General features: G+C 40.3%; 1 protein-coding gene across 8 annotated transcripts; it reads left to right on the top strand.

Annotated features, from left to right (window-relative positions):
- On the top strand, positions 1-25,363 carry SLC66A1L (solute carrier family 66 member 1 like). 8 transcript variants are annotated; one of them, XM_030575711.1, is made up of 10 exons: positions 41-113; positions 3,516-3,642; positions 4,813-4,887; positions 5,167-5,515; positions 6,897-7,026; positions 9,430-9,517; positions 11,697-11,821; positions 13,849-13,944; positions 15,744-15,929; positions 22,776-25,363. In XM_030575711.1, the coding sequence occupies exons 4-10, from the start codon at positions 5,331-5,333 to the stop codon at positions 22,875-22,877; spliced, it is 912 nt and encodes a 303-aa protein (XP_030431571.1). In that variant the 5' UTR covers positions 41-113; positions 3,516-3,642; positions 4,813-4,887; positions 5,167-5,330; the 3' UTR covers positions 22,878-25,363. The 8 variants fall into 8 exon arrangements, with proteins under 8 accessions (XP_030431575.1, XP_030431572.1, XP_030431570.1 ...); XM_030575713.1 differs by having other exon boundaries at positions 72-86; XM_030575712.1 differs by lacking the exon at positions 3,516-3,642 and having other exon boundaries at positions 25-113.

Genomic DNA, 25,363 nt, shown 5'->3' with positions numbered 1-25,363 from the left:
CTGGGGGAGCGGCCTGTGGGCCGGGCCTGCTGGCAGGACGCTGGACTGGGCCTGGCGCTGCAGGCGTGATGGGGCGGCAGAGGCAGGTTAGCGGTCCCCCGCTGCCCGCGGAGGTGAGGGGCTGGCGGGCGGGGACAGGGAGCGGCAGGGGGACCCTCTCGCGCTGGGCTGTGAGGGTACGGGGCCAGAGTCCTCGCGTAGGCAGTGGAGTCAGTTGGGGGGCATCCCCAAGGATCCCCCTGTAGGCAGTGGGGCTAGTTAGGGGGCAGAGATCCCCGCATCGGCAGTGGGGTCAGTTGGGGGCGGCCCCAGGGATCCCTGTCTGCAAGGGGGGGTCAGCTGGGGGGCAGCCCCAGGGATCCTGCTCTTTACTGTGCTTTTGAGGTTCACTTCCTCCCCTCCTTCTTCATAGGGACTTTTTGCTCCCAGAAGGGACCTCCTGGTGAGCTAGGTAACAGGCGAAGGCCCGTGAGCTTCCCCCTCCCTTTGCCCGATGATTTCCTGGTAGGAAGCTGGGTAGCTATTGCCGGATTGGTGCTTTGTTTTGCCCGCCTCTTGGGTTTGTTTCCCCTCAGCTCCACTTTGATCTCCCTGTGGCCCTGGCCATACATGACTGCCTCTTACCTTTCTTTGGCCTCTGTGGTGTAAATTCAACTGATCACATTTACAGAGGGCACGGAATAAATATTGAAGGGAGGAGCAGCAAATGCACATGGGGGCAGAGCAAATTGAAGGAGAGTTCATGAACTAAATGTAAAGTTCTGGTCCTCCTCAGAGACTGGAAATAGAGAGAGCTCTGGTATGAAGTGTGTGTAACAAAATAACATCAGCATCTAGGTTAAAGTTAAATTATTTTCATTTGCTGATGTTTAATACATCCTCATTACTTTTTCTTCTTCTGACCCAATACTGTAGTTGCCTCGGGGAAGATACGGGCTCGGGATTAGGAGAGTGATATTGCCAAGATTGTTTCCGAGTGGATCACAATACAAAAAAAGTTTAATAACCACCTCCATACATTATTATGCCAGCTCCCCTGGTGGCATCTTTGAAGAATTCCATTTCTTTGAAAGACTGAGAACCAAGGCAAGGACCTCTGGGATGGATTTAGGCAGCTTGTGTTTGACCTACACCCAGCGTTCTCAGTCTTTCAATGTACCTGTGAGATGGCCATTTAGCCCACATGCTGCTACTGCTCACCTTGCTCCTGGATGGCTTGTCCCCTTTCAAAAATTGACTTTATTTCTCCAGCTGAATTTTACCAGGATAAACTGGGAGCTCTGTACTGAAAAAACAAATAGGTTTTTTTTTCAAATGTGATATACATATTTGATTGTTGATCCTAAAGACAATCATCCATGTTGAGAGCATGCAACCAGTTAAAGGATTATTTAAAGAAAATAAGAACATTAAAGAGTTGTAGGAATAAAATAGGATCAAGTGAGTGAAATAAGTCATAAGTCTTATCACGTAGACTAGTTCCACTGATTTTGTTAGGAATACATAAATACAAATATTGTGCAACTGATTTTTCCCTTCCAAAGTCTCAAGCTGTCTTTAGTCAATATTATTTGAAAGTGAGGGGGGGACCACTTTCAAACCCATAAATTCATAGTCAGGCACCTGTAAGGGAGTCTCATTACTTGGCATCCAAGAAGAGAGGCACTCAAAACTCAGTGGCCACTTGTGAAAATTTTCCTGCCTGCATCTTTCCCAAGGGGACACAGGAAGTTTATGGTAGATCTCCTGAGTCCTAATACAGCCACATTACTACAAGACTAGCCTTCCTCTCTTCAATATAATCTTAAGGGTTGTCTACCTAGGGAAGTTGTCTGGGATAAGGTAGGGTGGGAAGTTAAAGCACAGTAGCTCTTCTGATCAATTTCCCCATGTAGCCAAGCCCTTATTACATGTCTTTCTGAGACCTGAGTACTTTAGTCTAAGTAATTCATTATGGTAGAAACAGAATGTAATTTAGAATATTTCCAAGGACTGAATCGCAGTAACTACAATATGTACAGTAATCTTAAACGAAAAGCCAGTAAAATATTTAGAGGAAACTTTTTTTGTTTTACCTTCTTACAGAAATACAGGGTTGTGCACATAAAGAGTTGTGATGAAAGCAAAAGATTGATGCCTCCATACATTTTCTTTTCCTTTTATTATCACTGGTGACTCAAAAACACATTTTTCTCTTTCTGTTGTACCTATCTCCTTATCCTCTTGTCTCTCCTCAGGGAACGTAGTCAGTTTTGAGGAAGCTAATGAAAAAAGTAAATTCATGAGAAGTTGTTGGAAAAAGTTTAAAATTTCTGTGCAGAAGGGAAGAAAAGGTGTATGAGCGTCCTCAAGTGGACTAAACTGATCTGAGCCCAGGAAACCCTGCAATATTCCACCATCATAATAGATATGAGAGTTTGTTCATTACAGTGTATTTCCCTGTGCAACACTGAAATGAGTTAAAACAACCCCAGAAAGGAACAAAAGGACACTGACCCTGGCCTAGGAATAGTGAGATCCCAGCAGCAACAGAAGAATGTGGGTTTTAAGCCTTCCCCAGATCTTTGTCATAGCAAATAGGGCTGGGTGGATAGCATACAGAGGTCCCAGCGTGTAACAGAGCTGACAATTTTGTCGTCATGACTTTTAGAGTTGCAAAGCACTGTGCAAAATTACTCCAATAGGTGGAGCTTTAAGAGAAACAAGCAATTATTGCAATAAATTCACAGAAGTTTCCAAAACTGAAGTTAGGGTACCATGTAAATGTTAAGTAAAAATAATCCCTGAATAACCACATGCCTTAAATGTGTTGTGTGGCAAGAGGCTAAAGACAAAGATTTAATTCACCTGGGAGGTGTTTGTGGCCCATGTAGTCTCCACCACCTTTTGAAGTGTTTGGTTTTCTGTAATGGCTGCAGGTTTGTTTGTTTGTTGGCGGTAGGGTGGGGGAGGCACCATGGTGGAAGAGGGCAGGTTAATATACAATGACGTCAGGTGACTGTGTCCTTATTAACTTGCTTATACTCAATACCCACATAGATGTACAGCATTGGAACCATAGTTTTGAACAGTGTTTAATCAAATTGCTCATTTATCTAGCCCATTCTACAGATCTGTGAAATAGGCATTGTGAGAAATGGAATCTGATAGCTAAATGTTCAGATTATATGGGTGCCGTAGGTGCACAGATCATTACTTGTTAACCAACCATTACAAAATGTAAGCATCTATCGTAACAATAATACTTTTTGGATGATTGAAGATAATTGCCCTTGGCGTCATGCCTAACAATTGATGTGGTCCATGACTTCAGTGGTGCAAGATCGGGCAAGTGTATCTAAAACATGCCTGTCTCCCCTGTAACCATCCACACACAGTTGTTAAACTTTAAAAGTGACTTGCAGAAATGGCTACAAAGATGAGTAACTTCAGCAATAAGTGCTGAACCATTCACTAGCCAGTTTAAATGGGGAATTCAGTATAATGTCAACATTTTTTTGTATTTTTTTTATAAGTCCTGTGACATCAATTCCCCTACAAGGTTATCCAGCTCCGTCTGCAATGTGATACCCCAGCCTGCACCACATTATGATGAGACAGCTACCAGAGGTCTCATGAAAGTATAGAACAGGCCCTGGAAGGGTAAAGCTAATCCCAGTTTTATAATGTACAGCATTCATTCTATGCCATCAACCTGTAAGATTTCAAAAGACATTGAAAATACCTTCTTGTATTATAAAAACAGCTTCAACCCAATCCCTTACAGACTGGCTACATAATCTAACATGGTTCTGTGTTACCTGTAGCAGAAGAGTGTGCTCTCACACAGATATTAATTATTCCCGTTATGCACTTGGAAGTGTGTGTATAAAATCTCTAGAAACCTGAAATGACTTTCATGAAATTTTGTCATTAACCTAAAAGTAAGATTTATCAGGGTGGTGCTGATGCATGTAATTCCCCTCCCAGGCCCACTCCCACATGTATGATATATGGATTTCATACCCTGTATCTGTGGTATCTTCATGTAGGCTTCACTCTGGAGTTGCTACTGACACCTCCACAACACTCTTGGAAAGCTTGTTTTCTAGTTCATTCCATGATACTTGGTCAGTGGCATGTTGAAAATAAACTTGTACTTCCTGAAAGCTCTTTGTTTTAATTTTACTCAGTTCTGAGGCATGCCTTATTTGTGTTTAGAAAAACTGATGTTTCTTGAGCCTTTCAAGTAAGAAATGTAACTTACCAGCTGAAGCAAACAACAACAAAAAAGTTTAAAATATTGGGTATTTTACTTGAAATACAGCAATATAAAACTTGCCAAATTTATAATAAAGGGAAAACAATTTTTAGAAATCCATTAGGAGTATGATGTTTGTGGCCTGATTCAAATAAATATATTCAGGAGGACTTATTTGGAAAGTTACAAGAAATCAATATTTTGTTATTTAGACTCCAGACCAAGTTTAAACAGAATTCTACTCTTAATTATCTGACATCATGAACAAATTCTGTTGTAACAGATTTTTTCTTTTCTTTTTTTTTAATGCATACACATATCAGAGAGCCAGAATATGAAGCCCTTATTTGCACTGATAAGCAATACTTACACGAGCAGTTACATTGAAGTCTTTGTGGGTATTCATATGAATGAGGGGTTCACAATCTGACCCATTATCATTAAAAAGAGTATTTGGTAGCCCACTGTTTCACTGGGCTAATCTTACCCTAAGAGGCCTCGATTCAAAACCTGGCTTTGGTCTGAAGGAAAAGTGAGTTGCTTGATTAGTGTATAATTTTTTCACATTACAGATATATTAAAGTTTGGCACCACTGCACAACTGTCAGTCTCTACCAAAGGCAGATCCAGGTACTAGAATGCCACAGGTAATGTACATTAGGATTATGCATTTGTACATTGTGTGGAGTAACCTGTACAGTATCTGCCTGTGTAATACCTGGTTCTGGGCAATGCCATTTGCCTTTTTTACTAAGCAGTAAATATAAGCAAGTGCATTATGGATTAGAGTCTGTATTTGCAGTTTTATTGTATGACTTTATGTTCCCAAACAATGTTTCCTGTGGCCAAATTACAGAAAACGTTGATTTGGTCTTTTAAATTGATATAGTCACACTGGCTGTATTTTGTGTCATTGAATTTGGCAGGTTCATTTATAAGATTGGAAATATCTGCTATATCAAGTCATCCGTCTGGATGTGGAGGTCTTTTGAGAGAGAGGATATTCAGCATTGCTAAACGGATTTGCGGATTTGCATGGGGTGAAAACAGAGCCAAAAATAAACTTCTGAAATTGAATCTCAGCACTTGAATGATGGCTCCTCAGCTGTATACACATGCTTTCAATATCTCTCCAGTAGAGAATAGGAGATTGTGTATAAATGGAACACCATGGATTTGGCATCTCTTGGAAGAATGTGTAGAAAATGCGTGGGAGTACTGGAGTGTTGTCATAGGGCTGATTTCCATTGTCTGTTTTCTGTTTGCTGCACTACCGTAAGTTTAAAATCTTAAGCAGTCTTCAAATTCACACGAGTAATCTTGCCTGAAGCCTTTTTCAAAAGCTGCTTTTTTTAAGTTGATCTTGGATACATTTCTGTTTCCATCTGCATAATAGCATATGCCAAAGTAGTATGATGTTCATGTTTAGAACAGTATTTGGTGGTTGGCAAAAGACCTTGATGTACTTATTCTGTTGTGCCAATCTGACACAAATCTCTGCCCCTGAGAGCAAATGAGAATAAGGCCCCATGTCTAGGTTAGCGAACTTACAGTGACACCAAGACAGCTGCGCCACTGTAAGATCATTCGTATAGCCACTCTGTGCCAATAGGAAAGAGCTCTCCCATCGACAAAATAGCTAATGCCGCTCCCAGAGGTGGTTTTATGTAAGCAGGAGAAGCTTTCCTACCAACATAATACTGTGCATACTACCACTTCTGCCAGCCAAACATTCGTCATTCAGGGGGGTGGGTTTTTTCCCCACACAGCTGAGGGATATAAGTGGTAATGTACATGGACTATGTCACCCTCACTCATCTCCCTTACGCTTGAATATGTGCACACACCTGCCGTCTTTAGTGGAGAGTGGACTAATATTTATTTAAACCACATGTTATGTCACACATACTGTCCTGCTGCTCCTAGTCAATGGACACTGGGACCGAGAAAGGGTCAAAAACAGAGTGTCAGTCAGCATTTCTGCAGTGCTGTGTGAGGTGCTTATGCAGGCAGGGGATGGCAGGAATTGAGTAGGTGAAAATGTCTCAACTAAATGGAATCAAGTCCAAATAAAAAAAAATCTGTCCACATATGGAGAATATTAGTTACTGAACTAGTAAAGGGTGTCTGGAAATGATGAAGAATAAAACCATTTTGAGCCTTTGAGTCTCTGAAATATTATTTGAAAGGCATCTTTACATTAAAACTGTGACATTGGTGAGCACTGCATTCATCTGCCTAATAGACTCTCATCCCCTCTGTCATAGAAGCTTTGTGTATCCATAGCCATTTTATTGCTAAATGTGAATGTTTTTCTAGTTCCAGCCTTACTAAAGATGGTTACTACAGCAGTGTACATCAAACACTAATAGCTTGGTTCTGCTGTCCAACAAATGCTGTGTTTCACTCCATGCCATGGAAAACAGAACATGGAAAAATAGAAGCAAGCAGTATTGGGGACAGGGTTGAGCCTTTTGTTTCTAAGCTTAAGAGAATCAGAAATATTGAGCTGGACTTATTTTATTTCAAAATACTAGTTCAGTCACTTAGTCCCTCTACAGGAAATTCCTCATGACTGGGCTTTTTTAAAGTAAAATGTATTTAAAGAAGTTAAACATTTCATGTTTGCATCTCTTGTGAATTTTTTTTTTCATAGTCAACTTTATGTTGCTTATCAGAATGGAAAAGTGGACCAAGCACTCTCTCTGGGCTTTTTGCTGTGTTGGATTGGTGGGGACCTTACAAATTTCATAGGCTGTTATTTAACAAATCAACTACCAGTTCAGGTAATCAGCTTTTCTACCGATGATTTATCATTTTGAAAATATATCTTTTTAGCTGTTGCAGAGAGAATTTCTTTTTCTAGTATCTATCACCCTTTTATAAAGTTGTATTGTGTGACTTCGTTAGCACAGTAGGAGTGATTCTGTATCACCAGCTAGTTCCCTTCATACTGTTACTTGTATTGCATAAACCATTTCACACAATTAAGCATTTAAGTAGACTAAATGGGCTTTATTTTATTTAATTTTTCAGTTAATTTTCAAAGAAGTTTCCCTAATAAGTCAAGTTGGGAGTGAGTGGAGTCAATTAACTTTTTGTAGTCTAACAACAAAATCAAATTGTTCTAGAATAATAGAAATGGACCTTGAGAGATCATCTAGTCCATCCCCCAACCCAGGCAGGACCAACTATACCTAGATCTTCTCTGACAGATGTTTGTCTAACTGGTACTTAAAAACCTTGATGAGAATTTCACAACCTCCCTTGGTTACTGTTCCAGTCCCTACAGTTAGAAAGCGTTTCCTGTATCTAACCTAAATCTCCCTTGCTGCAGATTAAGCCAATTATTTCTTTTCCTACCTTCAGAGGACGTGGAGAATAATTGATCACAGTCCTCTTTATAACAGCTCTTAACATATTTGAAGACTTACCAGGTCCCTCACAGGCTTTTTTTCTCAAACATATCAAGTGTTTTTTTTAACCTTTCCTTATAGGTCAGACTCTCTGAACATTTTTGTTGCTCTCTTCTGAATTGTCTCCAGTTGTCCACATTTTCCTAAAGTGTGGACCCCAAAACTGGACACAGTACTCCAGCTGAGACTTCAGCAGTGCGGAGAAGAGCAGAAAATTTACTTCCTCTGTCATATATACAGTACTTGTGTTAATACACCCCAGAATATTAGTTTTTTTCACAACTGCGTCACACTGTTGGCTCACATTCAGTTGTGATCCACTATAACCCAAGATCCTTTTCTGCAGTGCTACTGCCTACCTAGTTGTTCTCCATTTTGTATTTGTGCATTTGATTTTTCTGTCCTAAGTGAAGTACTTTGCACTTGGCTCTATTAAATTGCATCTTGTTGATTTCAGACCAGTTCTCTAAGTTAGAATCATAGAAATGGAAGGGACCTCAAGAGGTCATCTAGTCCAGTCCCCTGCACTCAAGGCAGGATTAAGTGTTATCTAGACCAGTGGTTCCCAGACTTGTTCCGCCACTTGTGCAGGGAAAGCCCCTGGCAGGCCGGGCTGGTTTGTGTACCTGCTGCGTCCACAGGTTCAGCTGATCATGGCTCCCAGTGGCCACGGTTCGCTGCTCCAGGCCAATGGGAGCTGTTGGAAGCATCATGTGATGAAGGACGTACTGGCCGCCGCTTCCAGCACCTCCCATTGACCTGGAGCAGCGAACCACGGTCAGTGGGAGCCGCGATAGGCCGAACCTGCGGACGTGGCAGGTAAACAAACCAGCCTGGATCACCAGGGGCTTTCCCTGTACAAGCAGCAGAACAAGTTTGGGAACCACTGCTCTAGACCATCCCTGATAGGTGTTTGTCTATCCTGCTCATAAACATCTCCAGTGATGGAGATTCCATTGATTACCTTTTAAATTAAAGCTCTCACCCCTTTTCCTTGGTCAATTGTCTATTAGTAAGGGAAAGGAACTAGGTCAAATAATGGTTTTATCCATGAATAACTTGAAAAGGGTACTTTATTGCAGGAATAGGAAGATTTCTCTGTGAAAAATACCAATGATACTTCAGCTGGATCTGCAATCTTTTCAGTCTTTACTGATCTACCTTCCCTTCTTACTTTTTTTAAAGCATGCTTCATAACCTGGAAAGCTGTCACAGGCCATAAGGGAGACCAGGACTGGGTGGAGACTAATTTCCATTTATAACACAGTTCTGCAGCTGTCAGCCAGAAGATCCCTTTTCAGGCAGCATTACTCATTCTGCCTCCCCAACTGGGAAACAGCAGGAAAGAAAACCACACGCTTTTAGTATGGGGGAGGCAGTGAGCGTGCCACAGCCTTCCTAAGTGAACTTCTGGTTTCCCGGGTGGGACAGACACACATCTCTGGGCAAGGGAAGGTATTCAATACCTAGACCAGATAGGGATTGTTCCACATTCCTTTAAAATTTGTTTAAACCTTTACTGTTGTAGCAGTAATTGTACTGCATAGCTCAAGCTCTATGCGGCCTCAGGTCTAAGGACCAGGAATTTGCCTTACTGTAAAAATATACTACAGTATACTGCAGCAATCTAACTTGGTTTGTATCCTAAACAGCTTTTTTGCAAAATTTTGGCACTTATCATCTGTGTGTTCTCTACATCATGTAAATCATTTCCAAAAAGACTGTCCTGTTTTGTTGAATGTATAAGAAGGTGCATCTTATGTTTTCTTTTAGATTGTCACTGCCATCTTTTATGTTAACATGGACATAATTGTGATCTCACAGTTTGCCTACTATAAGCTCAAGAATCAGAAGACAAAATGTAAGATTTTCAACAATTAATTCCTTTACCACAATATGAAGTGGAATACTTTGGTCCTTGATATACTTTTCTTGAACTTTGAGGTATGAGTTTTCAGAGAGGTCTAAATGGAGGTGAGCCCCCAAATCCCAGTTAAAGTGTTCTTAGGCCCCTGTGAAAATCCCATTCTTCCTCCTTAGGGCATGACTTACCATTTTTGGAGAGTAATTGATATTTGTCCCTAAATTCAACTAGTCTATTCAGAATTTGTTACATATTCCTAGTTGGCAAAGTACTGTAATAGCTGTGAGTATTTTCTATGTAAGACTGTCACTTTATATAGGTGTTTTTAAAAAATGCAATAAACTTTGTAGAATCTAGTTGCTTGCTTTAGCTTATTCCTTAGCTGAAAGTAGATAGTAAAACTATCTAAGCATATGTAAAAAGAAGATTGAAAGCTTGCATTTCTTTCTATTAGGCTCTGTTCAGTTTGTTTCCCTAATTTTGATCAAAGCTGGACTTTTTATTTTGTATTTGCTAACTGCATAAAATATCTTGACATTTTCATGTGTTCTGTGTGTGTAACTATACATAGTGAAAAAGATCCAATGGAAAAAGAATGAAATTACTTGAATTGCTTCATAAAATCCTGCCAATAATTATAGGGGGGAGGGACAGCTCAGTGGTTTGAGCATTGGCTTGCTAAACCTAGGGTTGTGAGTTCAATCCTTGAGGGGGTCACTTAGGGATCTGGCACAAAAATCAGTACTTGATCCTGCTAGTGAAGGTAGGGGGCTGGACTTGATGACCTTTCAAGGTCCCTTCCAGTTCTAGAGATAGGTATATGTCCAATTATTATTATTATACATTATTAATGTTTAATCTTGAAAAATTTTGAGTCTTCCATTTATATTTCAATAACAGTCAAAGTTCTGTTCAAATTGTAAAAGCTCAGGAAGAACAGCATATTACCTGACCATATCAATAATAACATTTTAAAGTCAAAATATAAAAAAACCAAAGGTCTAACAAAGGTGATGAAAAGGAGAGTTACAACTTAGACGTGCCCAGCTGAATAAAGAACCAAGGGCAGCAGATATGGAACTGCTCTTAAATCCATGCAATATCTAACCATATCAAGATTAAGATTACATTGTGTGTCCTTAGCTCTGATTTTCCTTGTTTTTATTTTATAACCTTACAAAAATAAAATAAAAGAAAAGAAAATTCACAGTTCCGGCTGCTGTGCTTCTTTTCAGTCACACTCATGCCTAACTAGAAGGTGAAGGATAGTTTTGAGGTTAAGGTGGTGGTGTGTGACTCCAGAGATTTGGATTCAATTCCCAGCTCTACCTCAGACTCTTGCGTGACCTTGGACAAGTTGTTTAGGGCCAGATATTTAAAGGTATTTAGCTGGTGCTGCACTCAATATTGCAATGTCTAATTGATTTATGAGACTTGATTCATTTTCAAAAGGGATTTAAGAGCTTAGATCTTATTGACAGTCAGTCAGTGGGAGTGTAGCACCAGCTACATATCTTTAAATATCCGGGCCTTAGTCTTTGTGCTTCAGATGCCCATCAGTTAAATGGCAATAGTAATATGTCCTTTGTCTGGGACTGCAAACTCATAGGGCATGGATTTTCTCTTACTGTATATCAGTACAGCTTCTAGCACAGTGGAGTGCTGCTTTCATCTGGAGCCTGTAGGCACTACTGTATTATAATACGGGAGGTACTTTATCTACTGAATTATTTATATTTTGTTCTGCTGTTTTGAAATCCTTTATAGGTGACTATAGCCCCAGTCCAGCAAGTCACATAAGCGCATGCTTAACTTTAAGCATGAGTAGTCCCATTGACCTGAGTGGGACCACTCATATGCTTAGTTAATCATGTACTTAAGTGCTTTGCTGGATGAGCCTCTATTAACAGCAAAGCCTTTGGGACAAATGGAATGAAATTTATATTCCAAATGTCTTCATATTTGGGGTGTTCAGTCAATACTCATGGAAAGAAAGTGTTCTGTTCCGTTGTATTTAGCTGGTTTTTGATTATTGTACTAGCTAAACCTGAAAGTATTAGTAGGAGCTAGTTTAAAAAGTGGACTGAATGTGAAACTTGTCTTCACGTGTAGATGTTGCAAATAGCAATGTTACTAGCCAAGAAGTCATTTATCAGCTTACTGTATTTTATGGTAGGCAGCATAAACCTGAAGAATTTCTGTGTGACCTGGGTCTTGATGTGTATAACATTGTGTGTAATTTTACCGAGTCAGCTACTGCTACGACACCAAGACCAGAGTACTGTGCTGGAAACTAGCAAGGTAATTTGTTTTTTTTAGTTAACCTCCCCCCTACACAAAAAGACTATACATAAGGATTGTGGATATGCTTACCAAAATTTTCTTAGGAATTTGTATGATGATCCTAATTGCTTTAGAAATTGCGTGCGCGGTATTATGGGTATTTGTTTGAAGGATACATGCCAAACACCCACCCCAAAAATATAGAAATTGCCTAAAAACAGCTGTGGAGATGTCTTGCAATTCAGTCTTCCTGACTTGATATTTGACATCAGGCTGTATTTCCAGATGCTATTATTAAAATGCAGCTAATTAAGCATTACACAGCTTTCCAGTTTATATGAGTGGAAATTCTGAAATGATTTTAATTATTTGTAATTAATATGTTTAGCTACATATATTAATTAACTGATTTTTTTTTGTAATCATTTAAGGCAGTAGTAAAAATTACTATTGTTTTCTTTTAAACTTGTGGCCTGAAAATATTAATTGAAACATTAAAATCTATCACAGTGAATTGAGTTATTTTTAATCCTAAAGAAATCTTGAGTGCGCTCATGCAAGCTTTTAGCTTGCATTGTACTGGAATTTCATAGTTTGTACCTAAAGAAATACTTCTGCATCTTCTGAAAGAAGGCAGACTCTTTTTCTTGCCTGAATCTCCCCTCCCCAACCTGGTTAGATTTTCCTTCAAAAAAGTGAGGACCGTAATCTCACAGTTCTCCCAATCCGAGAATATTTCTTAATGCCATTCCTAGATCTAGACTACTCCTGCATTATTTCTATTGTACCTGCCTACTGAGGAAAAAGATGTACAGGAAGTAATGACTTAGTGCAAACTAATAGAGCATCGTTCATGTAATGCAATATCCCTTCTCCTGAGTAGGGGCAGGAGTCTGAGAAGATACTGTCCCTCTTTTGAATTTTGCAAGCTATGAATTTACGCTTTTTAAGATGCACTTTATCTTATTAATGGAGATATATTAGGAGACACAACTCTGTAGTAAATTAGAGTGACAGATAAATGCACCTTCTCATCGATACTAGATAACATAGGCACTCATTTGGAGACTGGAAACCCAGGTTTACCCTCTGATGTGGGAAGGTTTATAGCTCGGTGGTTTGAGCATTGGCCTGCTAAACCCAGGGTTATGCATTCAGTCCTTGCGGGGGGCCATTTAGGGATCTGGGGCAAAAATCTTTCAGGGACGGTACTTGATCCTGCTGTGAGGGCAGAGGACTGGACTCAGTGAGCTTTCAAGTTCCCTTCCAGTTCTATGAGATAGGTATATCTCCATATAATTAATAAATTTAAAAAATTGTATCTGCTGTTGCCTAATACGAGAGTTGAGGGGTACATAGGTGCTGGAACTGGGGGTGCTGCCTGTGGCTTGATGTGGCTTCCATTATATACATGGTTTACAGTTTGGTTAAATGTCTCTCAGCACATGCGCACACACACAAAAATTGTTCCAGCACCCTGGAAGTGTATATTCCATCATTTTGCTGATCTTCATAATAGTGCTGGTTTATTACCTATACAGTGATCCAAACTACATTGCTCAGCAGGGAAGCCTCTTATTTTCAAAATATAGTAGAGTGGGGAAACTAACATGATTCCTGTTGAACGCAGTGGAAAATTCATTAAGTTTCCCACTTTCTTGCCACAGTGTGCTTAACTTTTCACTGGCCATTGCTGTAGTTCTTAATTTTGACTTTAGTCACCAAACCTAGCTATTTCACTGTTGAGAATAGATGCATTTTGCATTAATATTTAGCATTTAAATCCCAACTCTTGCTTGTCACTAGCTTGGCTTCTGATGTGCACCACTCTGAGATAAAGATCAAACTCTTTCTAGCAGTCACCTCTTTGGCCATTTACAGCAGCATTGAACTGCTTTGAAGGAAGTTCTGGTCCAGTCCCTTTCCATAAAACCAGTGGCCATAATGCAGGCCTTGAGAGAAAGATAAACTGCAAGTTAAAACCCTTTGAAATGCTAAAAAACATTTTTAACCAAAATCTTTTTGTGCTATTGTTGGTTTTTCAGAACACTCTTGGTATGATGGAAATGTCAGGCTTCATTTGTGGCTATGTATCTTGCATGTTTTACTTGGGATCTAGATTTCCCCAGCTCTATAAAAACGTAAGTATATTTTTCAGAAAGTTCACTTAAATTGCATGGTGCTTCCTGTTGCTTGATGCACTGGAATCTTCCTCTCACTGAACACAAACTTCCATTTCCATTTGAAATCTGAACTTTGCATTTGGGACTATCTGAAATAAGAAGAGGCAAGGAAGGAAAACTGTTTTTCCCAAAAAAAGAGAGAGGTGCAGATTCCAGGAAGATGCAGAGCTTTCAGAGTGGACAAGAGAAGTAGATCTGAATTTATAAGGTTGAGGCAGAGGCATGCATTGCACATGAAAAGCAAACATGCAGTTTATATCTCTAGATTGCCAAGTGTTCTCTACTAAATAAGTAAGTAAACAATGTAGAGGGTTTTATAGAGTACAATGAGTTTAAAACATAATCCACTGTGACTTCAAAGATCCCATTATTGATTTCATAATCTTCCTGCTGTCAATCAATAAGGCTGCAATTCTTTCACAGAGGTCATAGAAGTCATGGATTCCATGTGTTTCCATGACCTCCGTGACTTGGGCAGGGGCTGGTGCGTCTGACTTCCAGGCCACCTGAGCAGCTAGCCCCAGGGCCAGCTGCTCAGGCAGCCCACAGCCAGCAGCACCGGCCACTGCTGGAGTGACCCATGCCTAGCTGCTCTGGTGGTCCCCAGGGCCAGCTGCATCAGCCACTGCTTGGGAGGCCCAGGGCCAGCTGGCTCTGGGGACCGCCCGAGCACTGGCCGGTATGGCTGTTCCTGCGGACTGCCTGAGCAGCAGTCCTGGGGGTGGCCCCCAGGGAGCACCTGAGCAGCACTCCTGGGCACCACCCCAGAGCCAGCTGAACCAACCACTGCTCGGGCAGCTCCAGGCAGCTGGCACCAGGGACTACACAAGCAGCAGCTGGTCCTGGGGGCAGCCCCATGGAACATCTGAGCAGCTGTCCCTGGGGCTGTCCTGGGGCCAGTTGCACCAGCCACTGCTGTGGCTCCAGGCAGCAGAATAGCCGCCAGTGTGGCTGGCTCTGAGGAGCGCCTTAACAGTGGTCCTGGGGGTGCCCTAGGAACTGCCCGACCAGCAGCAGTCCCTGGGCGGCCAGAGCAGCATCTAGAGAGCAGTCCCTGGCAGCAGCAGCCGGGGGGCAGTCAACCCCCAGCACTAGAGCAGGTCCCCCACTCCCCAGCAGGGGTTTCCCGGAGCAGCGGGGCCCCAGAAGTAGATTTAGTCAGGGATATTTTTGGTAAAAGTCATAATTTTTATTTATGGCCCGTGACCTGTTCATGACTTTTACCAAAATTTCCTGTGACTCAAACTTAGCTATATCAATGAATGAAAGATTTTATATATGCAGAGAACAACAGGCATTGGAATGCATTTTGATCTTACATTGAAAAAGACTTGGCACAGTGAACTGCAGTTTATTTCCAGTCCAGCAGGCCTCTCTGAACTAAGCTATTACAGCATTTTCAAAATGCTCCACTGGAGAAAGTGAAGGAGTAACAGATTTCTGAAGAAATAAACAGTAACATTTTATAATGCGCTAGAGTCCCATTCTGCTCTGCAGCTACAGGAGTTAACATGCATTATTCCCCAGAACTATGCACATTACTACTGATTTTGATTATTCTCATGCAAAAAGTAATAGATCTAATGGAAGCAGAAGAATTAGAACCATAGGTAAATGTTTTCTAGCTGGAAAAGAATAAGTGAAATTGTGGGGGCATGTTAGAAAGTAAAATAACGGAAAAATATCTATAATTGGTCACTGTAATATATGTGACAACTTTTATTTTCCTATCAAATTTTTCTTATATTTATTTGTAGTTCCAAAGAAGATCCACGGAAGGCACATCTTACCTGCTGTTTGCATTAGCCATGATGGGAAACTGTACTTATGGATTAAGCGTTGTTTTAAAGATGCCTGCAGCTGAATCTCTCAGAAACCTTTATTTTTTGCACCATCTTCCATGGCTCATTGGGAGCTTTGGAGTTCTGTTTCTAGATATTTTTGTATCCTTTTTCAGTTAGAGGAAGAGTTTCTCAGATGTGTGTTTATAAATATTGGATAATTTGAGATTGAATTGGTAGTTTATACGATTTTTATTCTGCATCTAAACTGATTGTGAAACATCATCTTTTTTAAAATGATTTGCCCTGTTTTCTAAGAGGGCCAGTAAATCTGAATAAAGTATCCAAATTAAAGCTACATTGGATAGCTTTACTTTTTGTAATCAATATACAGTAGACCAAATTTTCAGTTTAAGGCGTGTGCAATGGCCCTCCCATTTGTGCATGGCTAATGTATGTTTAATATCTGAGAAACGCACAAAAAGTATTTCCAAGTGCACAAGCCAGACTGTAACTCAAACTGGCCCATTTTTAAAGGTATCTTAAATTAGTTTATTTCCAGACTCATCTAGAAGTAAAGGACAAACATGAAGCATATTAAGATATTTTTGAAAACATATGTAGTGAACATACAGCGCAGTTGCCCATAAAACTGAGTGCATCACCAGGGGCAGAAACATATGCACCCATGCATTTAAGTGTATCTTAAAGTCAGTTACTATGCTTGAAGAATCATGCACAATAGCGCACATTACAACATGGGTTAGCGTGCCAGGCTGCTGTAACAGACAGAAAGAACTTGGTCTTAAATGAACTCTCTTAATTAGGATTTGTATTGTGTGCGTTTCCAGTCTGCTAGTTATTGCTATATATATGAACTCATTCTAGGAAGATGATTGTTCTTATTGATTGCAAATTGTTGAACAATATTGAGCCTTTGTTTCATAAGTCTAGTGAATGGTAACATATTTGTTGGTCTTACCACTCACCATCTGTATAACTACCTACCCCATTATCCTTGCCAGTTAAAATTCCATGTTTTGTCTATAAAGCCAGTCAAAGAATACAGCAAGTTGTAGGAAAACCAGCCCATTTAAAATTGAATTTGGGCTCCTATTTAGTAGCCTTATGAATTTAAGTGTAACACATCCAAGGAGGAGCCTTGGGGCAGGTCTACACTACAGCCCGGATCGACGCTCTGAGATCGATCCACCAGTGGTCGATGTAGCGGGTCTAGTGAAGACCCACCAAATCAACAGCAGATCACTCTCCAGTCGATCCCTGTATTCTACCCCTGACAAGAAGAGTAGGATAAATTGACGGGAGATTTTCTCCCATCGACCCCCCACGATGTAGACCCCATGGTAACTCAACCTAAGGTATGTTGACTCCAGCTGCGTTATTCACACAACACACAGTCAACCTGTGGAACTCCTTGCCAGAGGACGTTGTGAAGGCCAAGACCATAACAGGATTAAAAAAAGAACTAGATAAATTCATGTAGGATAGGTCCATCAATGGCTATTAGCCAGGATGGGCAGGAATGGTGTCCCTAGCCTCTGTTTGCCAGAAGCTAGGAATGAGCGACAGGGGATGGATCACTTGATGATGACCTGTTCTGTTCATTCCCTCTGGGGTACCCGGCACTGGCCACTGTCGGAAGACAGGATACTGCGCTAGATGTACATTTGGTCTGACCCAGTAGGGCCATTCTTATGTTCTTATGTAGGTCGACTTACCACAGTAGTGTAGATGTAGCCTTGGTTTTGTCACAGCAGAATAGTTTCATGTGAACTAACGTCTTCCATTACTGTACTACTTTAAGCAACTGCACACAGTAGAACTGTAGGATGAGTTTTGGTACACAAGGCCCTCCCTGCTTAATATTAAATGAAAGGTTCTGTGGATTATTGGCTTCTACTGAGATCCCAACAATTGAGTCAATACAGAATTCCAAACCATCTAATTGTATGGAACTCAGAGCCTGGATTTTCCAGCTTTCATTTCTCTAAGCATCAGCATTTAAAGGAGGTATTCCTGACCTGTCTGGATTGAGAACTTCGTCAGTAGCTCAAACTAACGAGGAAGAGGATACAATATTTAAAGTGTAAAGTTGGGATAGAGTGAAAAGAAGTCTGAGAACCAGCTTTAAAGCATGTATACAGTTCAATTGTTAAAACTTCAGATTGACTAACTCACTTCTTTACTCAGGATAGTCAAGCCTGCTCTGTGCATCCGAAGACATGAAGTTCTAGTAAAAGGTCCTTCACAACATGAACACAGAACTTCACCACAGTGGTAATACACTACTGAGAATAACTGCCTAATTTGAAATTAAGAGGTGTAGTTCTATTATTGATGACATATTTTTCTAGCATGAGCAGACTGTTACCTTTCATGGCTCTTTGCCCTGGTTTGGACATACAAGGCTTTCGTGCCCTAAACAAAGCCCTGAGATTTTTGGCCTTAGCTGGAAACATAAAATTGCCTGTATTTGCAAAAAGGAAAATCAGAATTTGATGCTGATTACCACGACAGTACGCTACTTGCATATTTGTACATGCCCTTCCATCATGTATTCTTAAGAGGAACTCTGATATTGGCCACAAACTTGCCCAGAATCGCAATGCTTGTGTGCACATGACATTCATTTCTCAGTTTTGACTTGATTAGAGTCTGAATCCAATCCTACTAGTAGTCCTCCAGTTCAAATTATATTGAAAACAGATGCTTCCAACCTGGCTTGGGGAATTTGAAGAAACTTTGTAATCAAGAGAAAAGGAGAAACAAAAGCAGACCTCCTGCCTTGAGACATCCTCAAGATATGGAAATAAGTGCTTTCCAAAGAGAGCTTCATTACTGTTTGTTGCAGAAAATGCTAGCAAACTCACACACCACATTAGACAGTCATGAGTAAATCAGAAAGAGATAAGCAGGATCTTTCTTGATTGTTGGGAACAGAGGGAGTTGGAATAGAAAGCTCCAAATCTTCAGAAGAGAAGAGGTGTCTCAGTTGTGTATAATCACTGCCTTTGAGTGATTAAATTTCTTTTCTGGTAGTTAATTTCTGAGAACATCCACAGTTATATTAGTTGGGATGCAGCAGGGACACAACCAACCTCTAACTGACTGGGTTAAGATTATGCTTCCCCTGTCAGCCAGTTACTCTATAACTGACTTCTATAGAATTTTTGCACATATGTCTGTTGCAGTGGCAGCTGAAGTTAGCCAAGAGACTAGTGCCTAGACTGAAATGGCTGGGGGAGGGCATTCTCTATAGATCAGTGGTCCCCAACCTTTTCGTCTGGCCCCCGCCAGACGAAGGACCGTGGCGGGGGCGGAGCATCCGCCGAAATGCCGCCGAATTTCAGCGGCAACACCTCTCAATGACGTCGCTTGTCAGCAGCAAGCGGCATCATCGAGAGGCGTCGCCGCCGAAATGCTGCAGAAATTCAGTGGATGCTCAACCGCCGGCCAGGACGCGGGCGCATGTAGATGCTCCCACGGTCACCATGGTGCCCGTGTGGGGATCCCTGCTGTAGATCAACTGGGATCCTGGAACTTTCTTCCCAGTGGTCCAGGTTTGTTTCATATTTAGGGACATTGGAAGAGTCACGACTTCACTGGCTTTTGGTTGAGGTACAGGGTTGGGTTGGCATAAGAGTTTGGCTGAATGTGCAGTTACTTTAACTTCATCATAAAGTACTATAAAATGCCAAATATTAGAATAGTTAATGCCCAGTTCTGCTCTCAAACACATGGATGCAGCTTTAACTGATTTCCCTGGAGATAATTCAGTGGGAGATCTACCCATGTGGATGGACAGAATTGGGCCATTAGGTTTCCATCTTGAAATCTCCCAACCAGCCCCATTTGAACCTTTTAATTCAATCCTCAAAACAATGCCTTGTGCCTAGATTAGACAGACCCTAGTACAGAGATTTTTTTCCCCCCATCTCTGTTTTATTTGACATGCAGTACATTAGGTCCGGCCTTTGTCAGCAAACTACATTGAAATGTAGTTATTTGCAGATTACATTGTTACTAGAGGGCCAAAAATAAGTATAGTTAGCCAGAGCTAAGCAACAATAGTCAGAGTCTTATCAATCCTGCCTCTTGTGATTTGCTAGGCCACCGTTTGGAATTCATTATATACTTTTGCAAAACATCATTGTGTTGTAATTCAATTACATCATGCTGAGAATCTAAGCCTGACCTGGCAATTCAGCAAGGGCAGTTTCCCAACTGAGCATACAACTTTCTCCTCTCTCAGCATCTGTTTTTCTCAGGATGGTTTCATATATCACATATTGCACATTAATATCTTTATATACTTAGAAAACAAATTTTTGACCCATTAGTTCACAGTGACTGTCCAAGACTTGGTTCTGTCTATTTAGTATGGCTGTGAGCCAGCCAAGCTGTCTGCATGCTCAGGCCTTCGTTTTCATTGAGAAAGTTATGGACATGAACAGTAAGCATGCTTCCGTACAAAAGAGCTTTAGTGGTCTTTAATTTTATTCCTTACATCCCCAAATAAGTGCATCTAGTAATAAAAATATGTGCTGGAAATATTGATCTGAAATTATACCTTGCAAGTTATTTGGAATTGGTTCCTTCCCATGTTCTTCATCTCATTAAACAAAACAGTCCACCAGGCAGGTAATGGTCATGGGCTAAGTGTGATAGTCTGTGCTGGCATGCAGGAGATTCACCATTGTCCCAACTCCCAGATCTATGGCCTGATTTCAGTGGAGTAACTCCTTATTCACACTGGTGGAAGGACTCAGTCCCACAAGAGCTCTTAATGCACTCAGCACCTTCAGAAGGTGCTCAGACACTTGCAGGATGAGGTCCTATCAAAATCCTGGTCTCTTGGTTTCCTGACCTACAGTAGCCGGAAGTGCTATGCGGCTAACTTGCTCAGCTCTAATCAGGGAGAGAGCCCCATGTTAATACAGCAGTGAATAAGAGTGCTTATCTACTGTCTCTGAAGGAAATCCTGACTAGTCTTTAGCTGGAAAGGACTCCAGAGGTGGGGTATTGTAAAGCTTTGGGAAAGCAGGGTGATTCGTGGGGCTGTGCCTAGGATGTAGAGAATTGCCTACCTACCTACCCGCAGCTTCCAGTAAGCATCTATGGGAATAACATTTTTTGAAATAGCAGCATGCCTTAGCTTCAAACGTCTCATTGCTACGGTCTACTAGCCAAGTTATTTTAACTTGTTTAAAGTGTTCCCAGTGGAGATCTGATGTGCCAGGTTTCCTCCCAGAGCAACTCTTTCATTTGTAAAATGGGATTTGAAGTATAGTGGTAGTATGACCATCTTACCTAAAGCAGTGTGAATAAGGGCTTGCATTGTACTGTGTGCGTGAAGATACCTGGTAAACAGATGCCCCCTTGTATCAATTTTCCTCTTCCATGCAGTTCCCTATGACTGAAATTTCCTTCCTGATCCCATCCACTTCACCTCCTCCTTCAAAACCCCTTCAAAGTTGGATATAAACACTAATGGTAGTTTGGTCTAATACGGTGATTTTCAACCTGTGGTTCGCAGACCCCTAGGTGTGTCCACAGACTAAGATTTCCAAAGGGGTCCACACCTCCATTTGAAATTTTTTTGAGGTCCTCAAATGAAAAAAAGGTTGAAAACCACTGGTCTAGTAGATGAGACGCTGGTCTGGGAGTTGGCCTTGAATTCTATTCCTAGCTCTGCCCTGACCTGCCATGTCACCTACAGCAAGTCACTTCTCAAGTGCCTGTGTGGGTTTCTCCTCCCACCTTCTGTCTTGTTTATTTGGCTTGGAAACTATTTTGGGGTCGGGGCCATCTCTTACTGAGCATGTGTTTAGTACCTAGCACAGTGGCACCCTGATCTCCCAGTTGGAGCCATGATGCACTACTGTTATACTAATACATGAAACTAAATATGCATTGTTTAACTGAACCTCTAGCACAAAATGACTGGAAAGCCGGGTTCTCTCCTCATGGTTCTGTCCCTTTACCATGCTAAGAAAGAAGTGTTTTAAAGTGAGCAAATTTGTATATACGGGGTTAGAGTCTGTGCTGCACCTCCAGGAGGCACAGCACAGAACATTCGGCCTAGAGGGACGGGGGCAAAGATATCTTTAAGCTGTCTCTGTGCCTCCCAGATTCTGGGTGTGGCTGGGGATCAGAGTAGCCCCTACAGTAAGTTAGAGCAGGCCCCCAAAGCTGCTCTCATTTATGGTAGGCTCCCTTCATCTGCTTATGGGCTGCTTTGCAGCCCAAACCAGGCCAATTACAAAGCACTGTGGCCACTCTCCGTCATGCCTCTGAAATGCTCTCTATGGTTCCATCCCCAGCATAGCCCTCTGCCTGGGGTTACGGGTGGAAGGAGTACAGTGTAGAGCAATGTCAGTCATACACCGCTCCTGTGCTGGAGCTTTCACCTGGGGGTCATTGTGGCTTCTTTATACCGCTGCAAGTCACTGGTGACATATATAGGGGTCAGAATGAGCACCAGGATACAGTCCAATGTGTATTAATTTGATCATCATAACTGAGGATATCTGAATTTAATGTATTCTGTCACTTGGACTTTAAAAAATTCTGAATACTGCCAACAAGATAGTAATCTTAAATTTCCAGACCACCACACTGGTAAAACTGACTAACTCATTGCTGTAAGATATAATTGAGAACACGTGAAGCAGGATTTGAAGGATTACACATGTATGGTTTAGAAATGTCCACAGTTCAAATTAAAAATATGGATATAAACCCTCATGCATCAGAGCATAAACTAGCCATTACCTAACTAGGAAGAAACATTATAGGCATAGTAATCTTCTGTAGAGAGTTTTGAACCTTCACCTGAAGAATTGAAGTGATCACTGCCCGAGACTGGTTGGTGGACTAGATGGATGGCTGGTTTTCATCCTGTCTAGCAATTTTTTTGTTCTTAAAAGAGCAGAAAATGACATCTTTATATCTCATGTTGTTCATTTCCTTACCCAGAATATCCAGATGACTGCACAATTTATTATGTATCGCAAACAGAACAAGAGAAGACCCAGTTTAGTGGCATTGGAAGTGGAACCATTACTTGTAAATGAAGAGGATTCATAACGTTTCTGTCTCTTTATACTGTTATTTTTTCAATAAAGTTTACATTTGGAGAACTTGAAGATTTTTCACAGAGTAAAGATTAAAATTGCATCGGGACCAAGCTTATTGTAAGTGGCTTGTTCTTATAATATTGTGAAGATACTACAAAAGAAAATATTTAATGTCTACTGTACAGTGGGTGCTAAGATGACATGTAATCAACACATTTTCTTCTGAATTACTCCATTTTAATCTTTTGTCTCCTGCAATGTGTTTTGTTCTACAGTGAGGAGTGCTCTAGAAATACCTAGAATATATGATCTCCTGGTATATTCCATATTGTAAAGTAACTCAGAAGAGTGCTGGATAATACTATTGTAATTCAATGCAGATATTTCTCAACCTAGCAAGCTGTTGCAGCAAAAGGTAGTATAACTAAACTGCAAATGCTAAGGTCATGTGAACATTTTTAATCCTGCCACCATATGTAAACAGCAGGTCTATATTTTGACATATATAGCTCATTAATGATAACATGGAACTATAAAGTCACCAGCTGAAATTCACCCATGTGCCACAAGTCCTTTCAAGGCATACATATCACTTAAGGTTTTTTAAGCCTTTAGAATAGCGTCATGTATAGGCCTTGTGTGGTCTCTCCATACAGGGCTGAATTTCATCCACCTCGAGGAGAATGAAGCCTTTAAATGCCTTTAATTGAGTGATTTTAATCCAAAGGCCAAATTTTGAATGCATAAGCACATGTAATGGGTCTGTTCATGTAATTCCCATTAAAATAATTGGGAATTCACACACAGTCTAATACAGAATTTTACTCCCGCATTTGTTCTGTTCTTGGTGTGTGCATGTTACTTTCATTAAGATAATACCTGTTTAGTGCATGTTGTGTAGAATGTACTTATAAATTACTGTATATCTACATTTTGCACAAGCTTCCTTTCTTTTCAGCCTTCTGCATACATATGGTCTAATCATTAGAAATTAGAGATAAAAGACTGCATTTTTTTTGCAAATGCAGTATTACTGGGAGGTATGTCTAATATACTTTGAGCAATATAGACAAGGATAAATAAATTATTTTATCCAAAATGTGTATTGAAGACTAACTAAACTTTTTTGCTGACAAAAACTGCCATAAGATTGTCAACAAAAGAATTTTCACCCTTTGAAAAGTCTAAATGTTGTCTCTCTTCATATAGATTATTCAGCATTTTCCTTTTGTATAAATTCTGATAACTATGTTAAAAGGGACACTCAATTTGAAACATATCCTATTTACAAAATAATAGTTTCAATTATTGCATCTGCCCCTGAGTTCCCCTGCTAAATTTTGTGGTTTTACATTTTCTAAATTTTAAATCCTTTTCTATCTTGCTTTGTGACACCTGTATAAAATGAGAAAAACATTTAACTGTAGGGAAACTGTCTATATGGTAAGTGCTGTCAAATGTACAGACTAAAAATAAAAAATTAATTGTTCACCTCTGTAACCTCTCACTAGAGTTTAAGTATTACTTCTAAAAACAAGTTAAAGATCAAATAATTTTTAAATTAAAACATAAAATCTCCAATTGAAGTTGGAATGATCTAATCACTGCGGCAGTATTCTATGTGAACATTAACTACATTCTGTGACCTTGTTAGAGCAAGTTAAAAATCAATGATTAGTCCACAAAACCTAAGACTTTGAGGATAGTATGATAATATTACATATTGTAGGTAGCACAAAATAGCATTGTATGTACTGTAAATAGTTACAACAGTTCTATATTGTGTAATACTGTATGTGATACAGTAAATATTGACTGGTCAATGTAATGTAATTAACATCTTTTTTACTCAGCAATAATTTAGGGTTTTAGTTTGTGGTTTTAAAGTTGCCACAACAGCTAAGAAATGCTCAAGTAGTGTGCTAGTGGAATTATCCCAATGAGTATCTTGTAAGTATTCCTCCAAGTGCTTTTCTGATACATACCCTAATAAGACACTTCACTTGACTTTAGTGTGGCTTTGTGTGGGCACTTGGGATCAGTCTGCTTGGAGAAGTTTGCAGAATCAGGCCCTTAGCACATATTTGAGATGAGTATATATACTTCCTGATTTCTTAAACTGTTGGGAGAGTGGGTTAGAATTTGACCTTTCCAGTGCATAAATTCAGAAACAATTTATCTTACTTGTAGATTTATATGCTGTATTTAAGAGATTACCCAAAAATCTTCCCTTGCTGATGATTTAAACTGTATTGTGTTACTTTTTAATGCAGTTAACATTTGTTCTTGCATCATTGCTTCAAGGATTATCTTCCCTTTTCATTACTGTATGTAATCCTGTTTCGTGTTGTGTGTACTGTGTCTATATTGCTGTGGTTTATTGAAACAACAAAATATAGGTGATACAAAATTTACTGTGATTTAGTTTAGAAATATTGAAAGATAATTTAACATCTTAATATATAACAATATTAAATATTGTCATTATTTATTGTG

The sequence above is a fragment of the Gopherus evgoodei genome, chromosome 9, assembly GCF_007399415.2.
Source record: "Gopherus evgoodei ecotype Sinaloan lineage chromosome 9, rGopEvg1_v1.p, whole genome shotgun sequence".
Classification (NCBI taxonomy): domain Eukaryota; kingdom Metazoa; phylum Chordata; order Testudines; family Testudinidae; genus Gopherus; species Gopherus evgoodei.
Note: the sequence above shows the minus strand (reverse complement) of the source record. Positions and strands in the feature narration are given on the sequence as shown.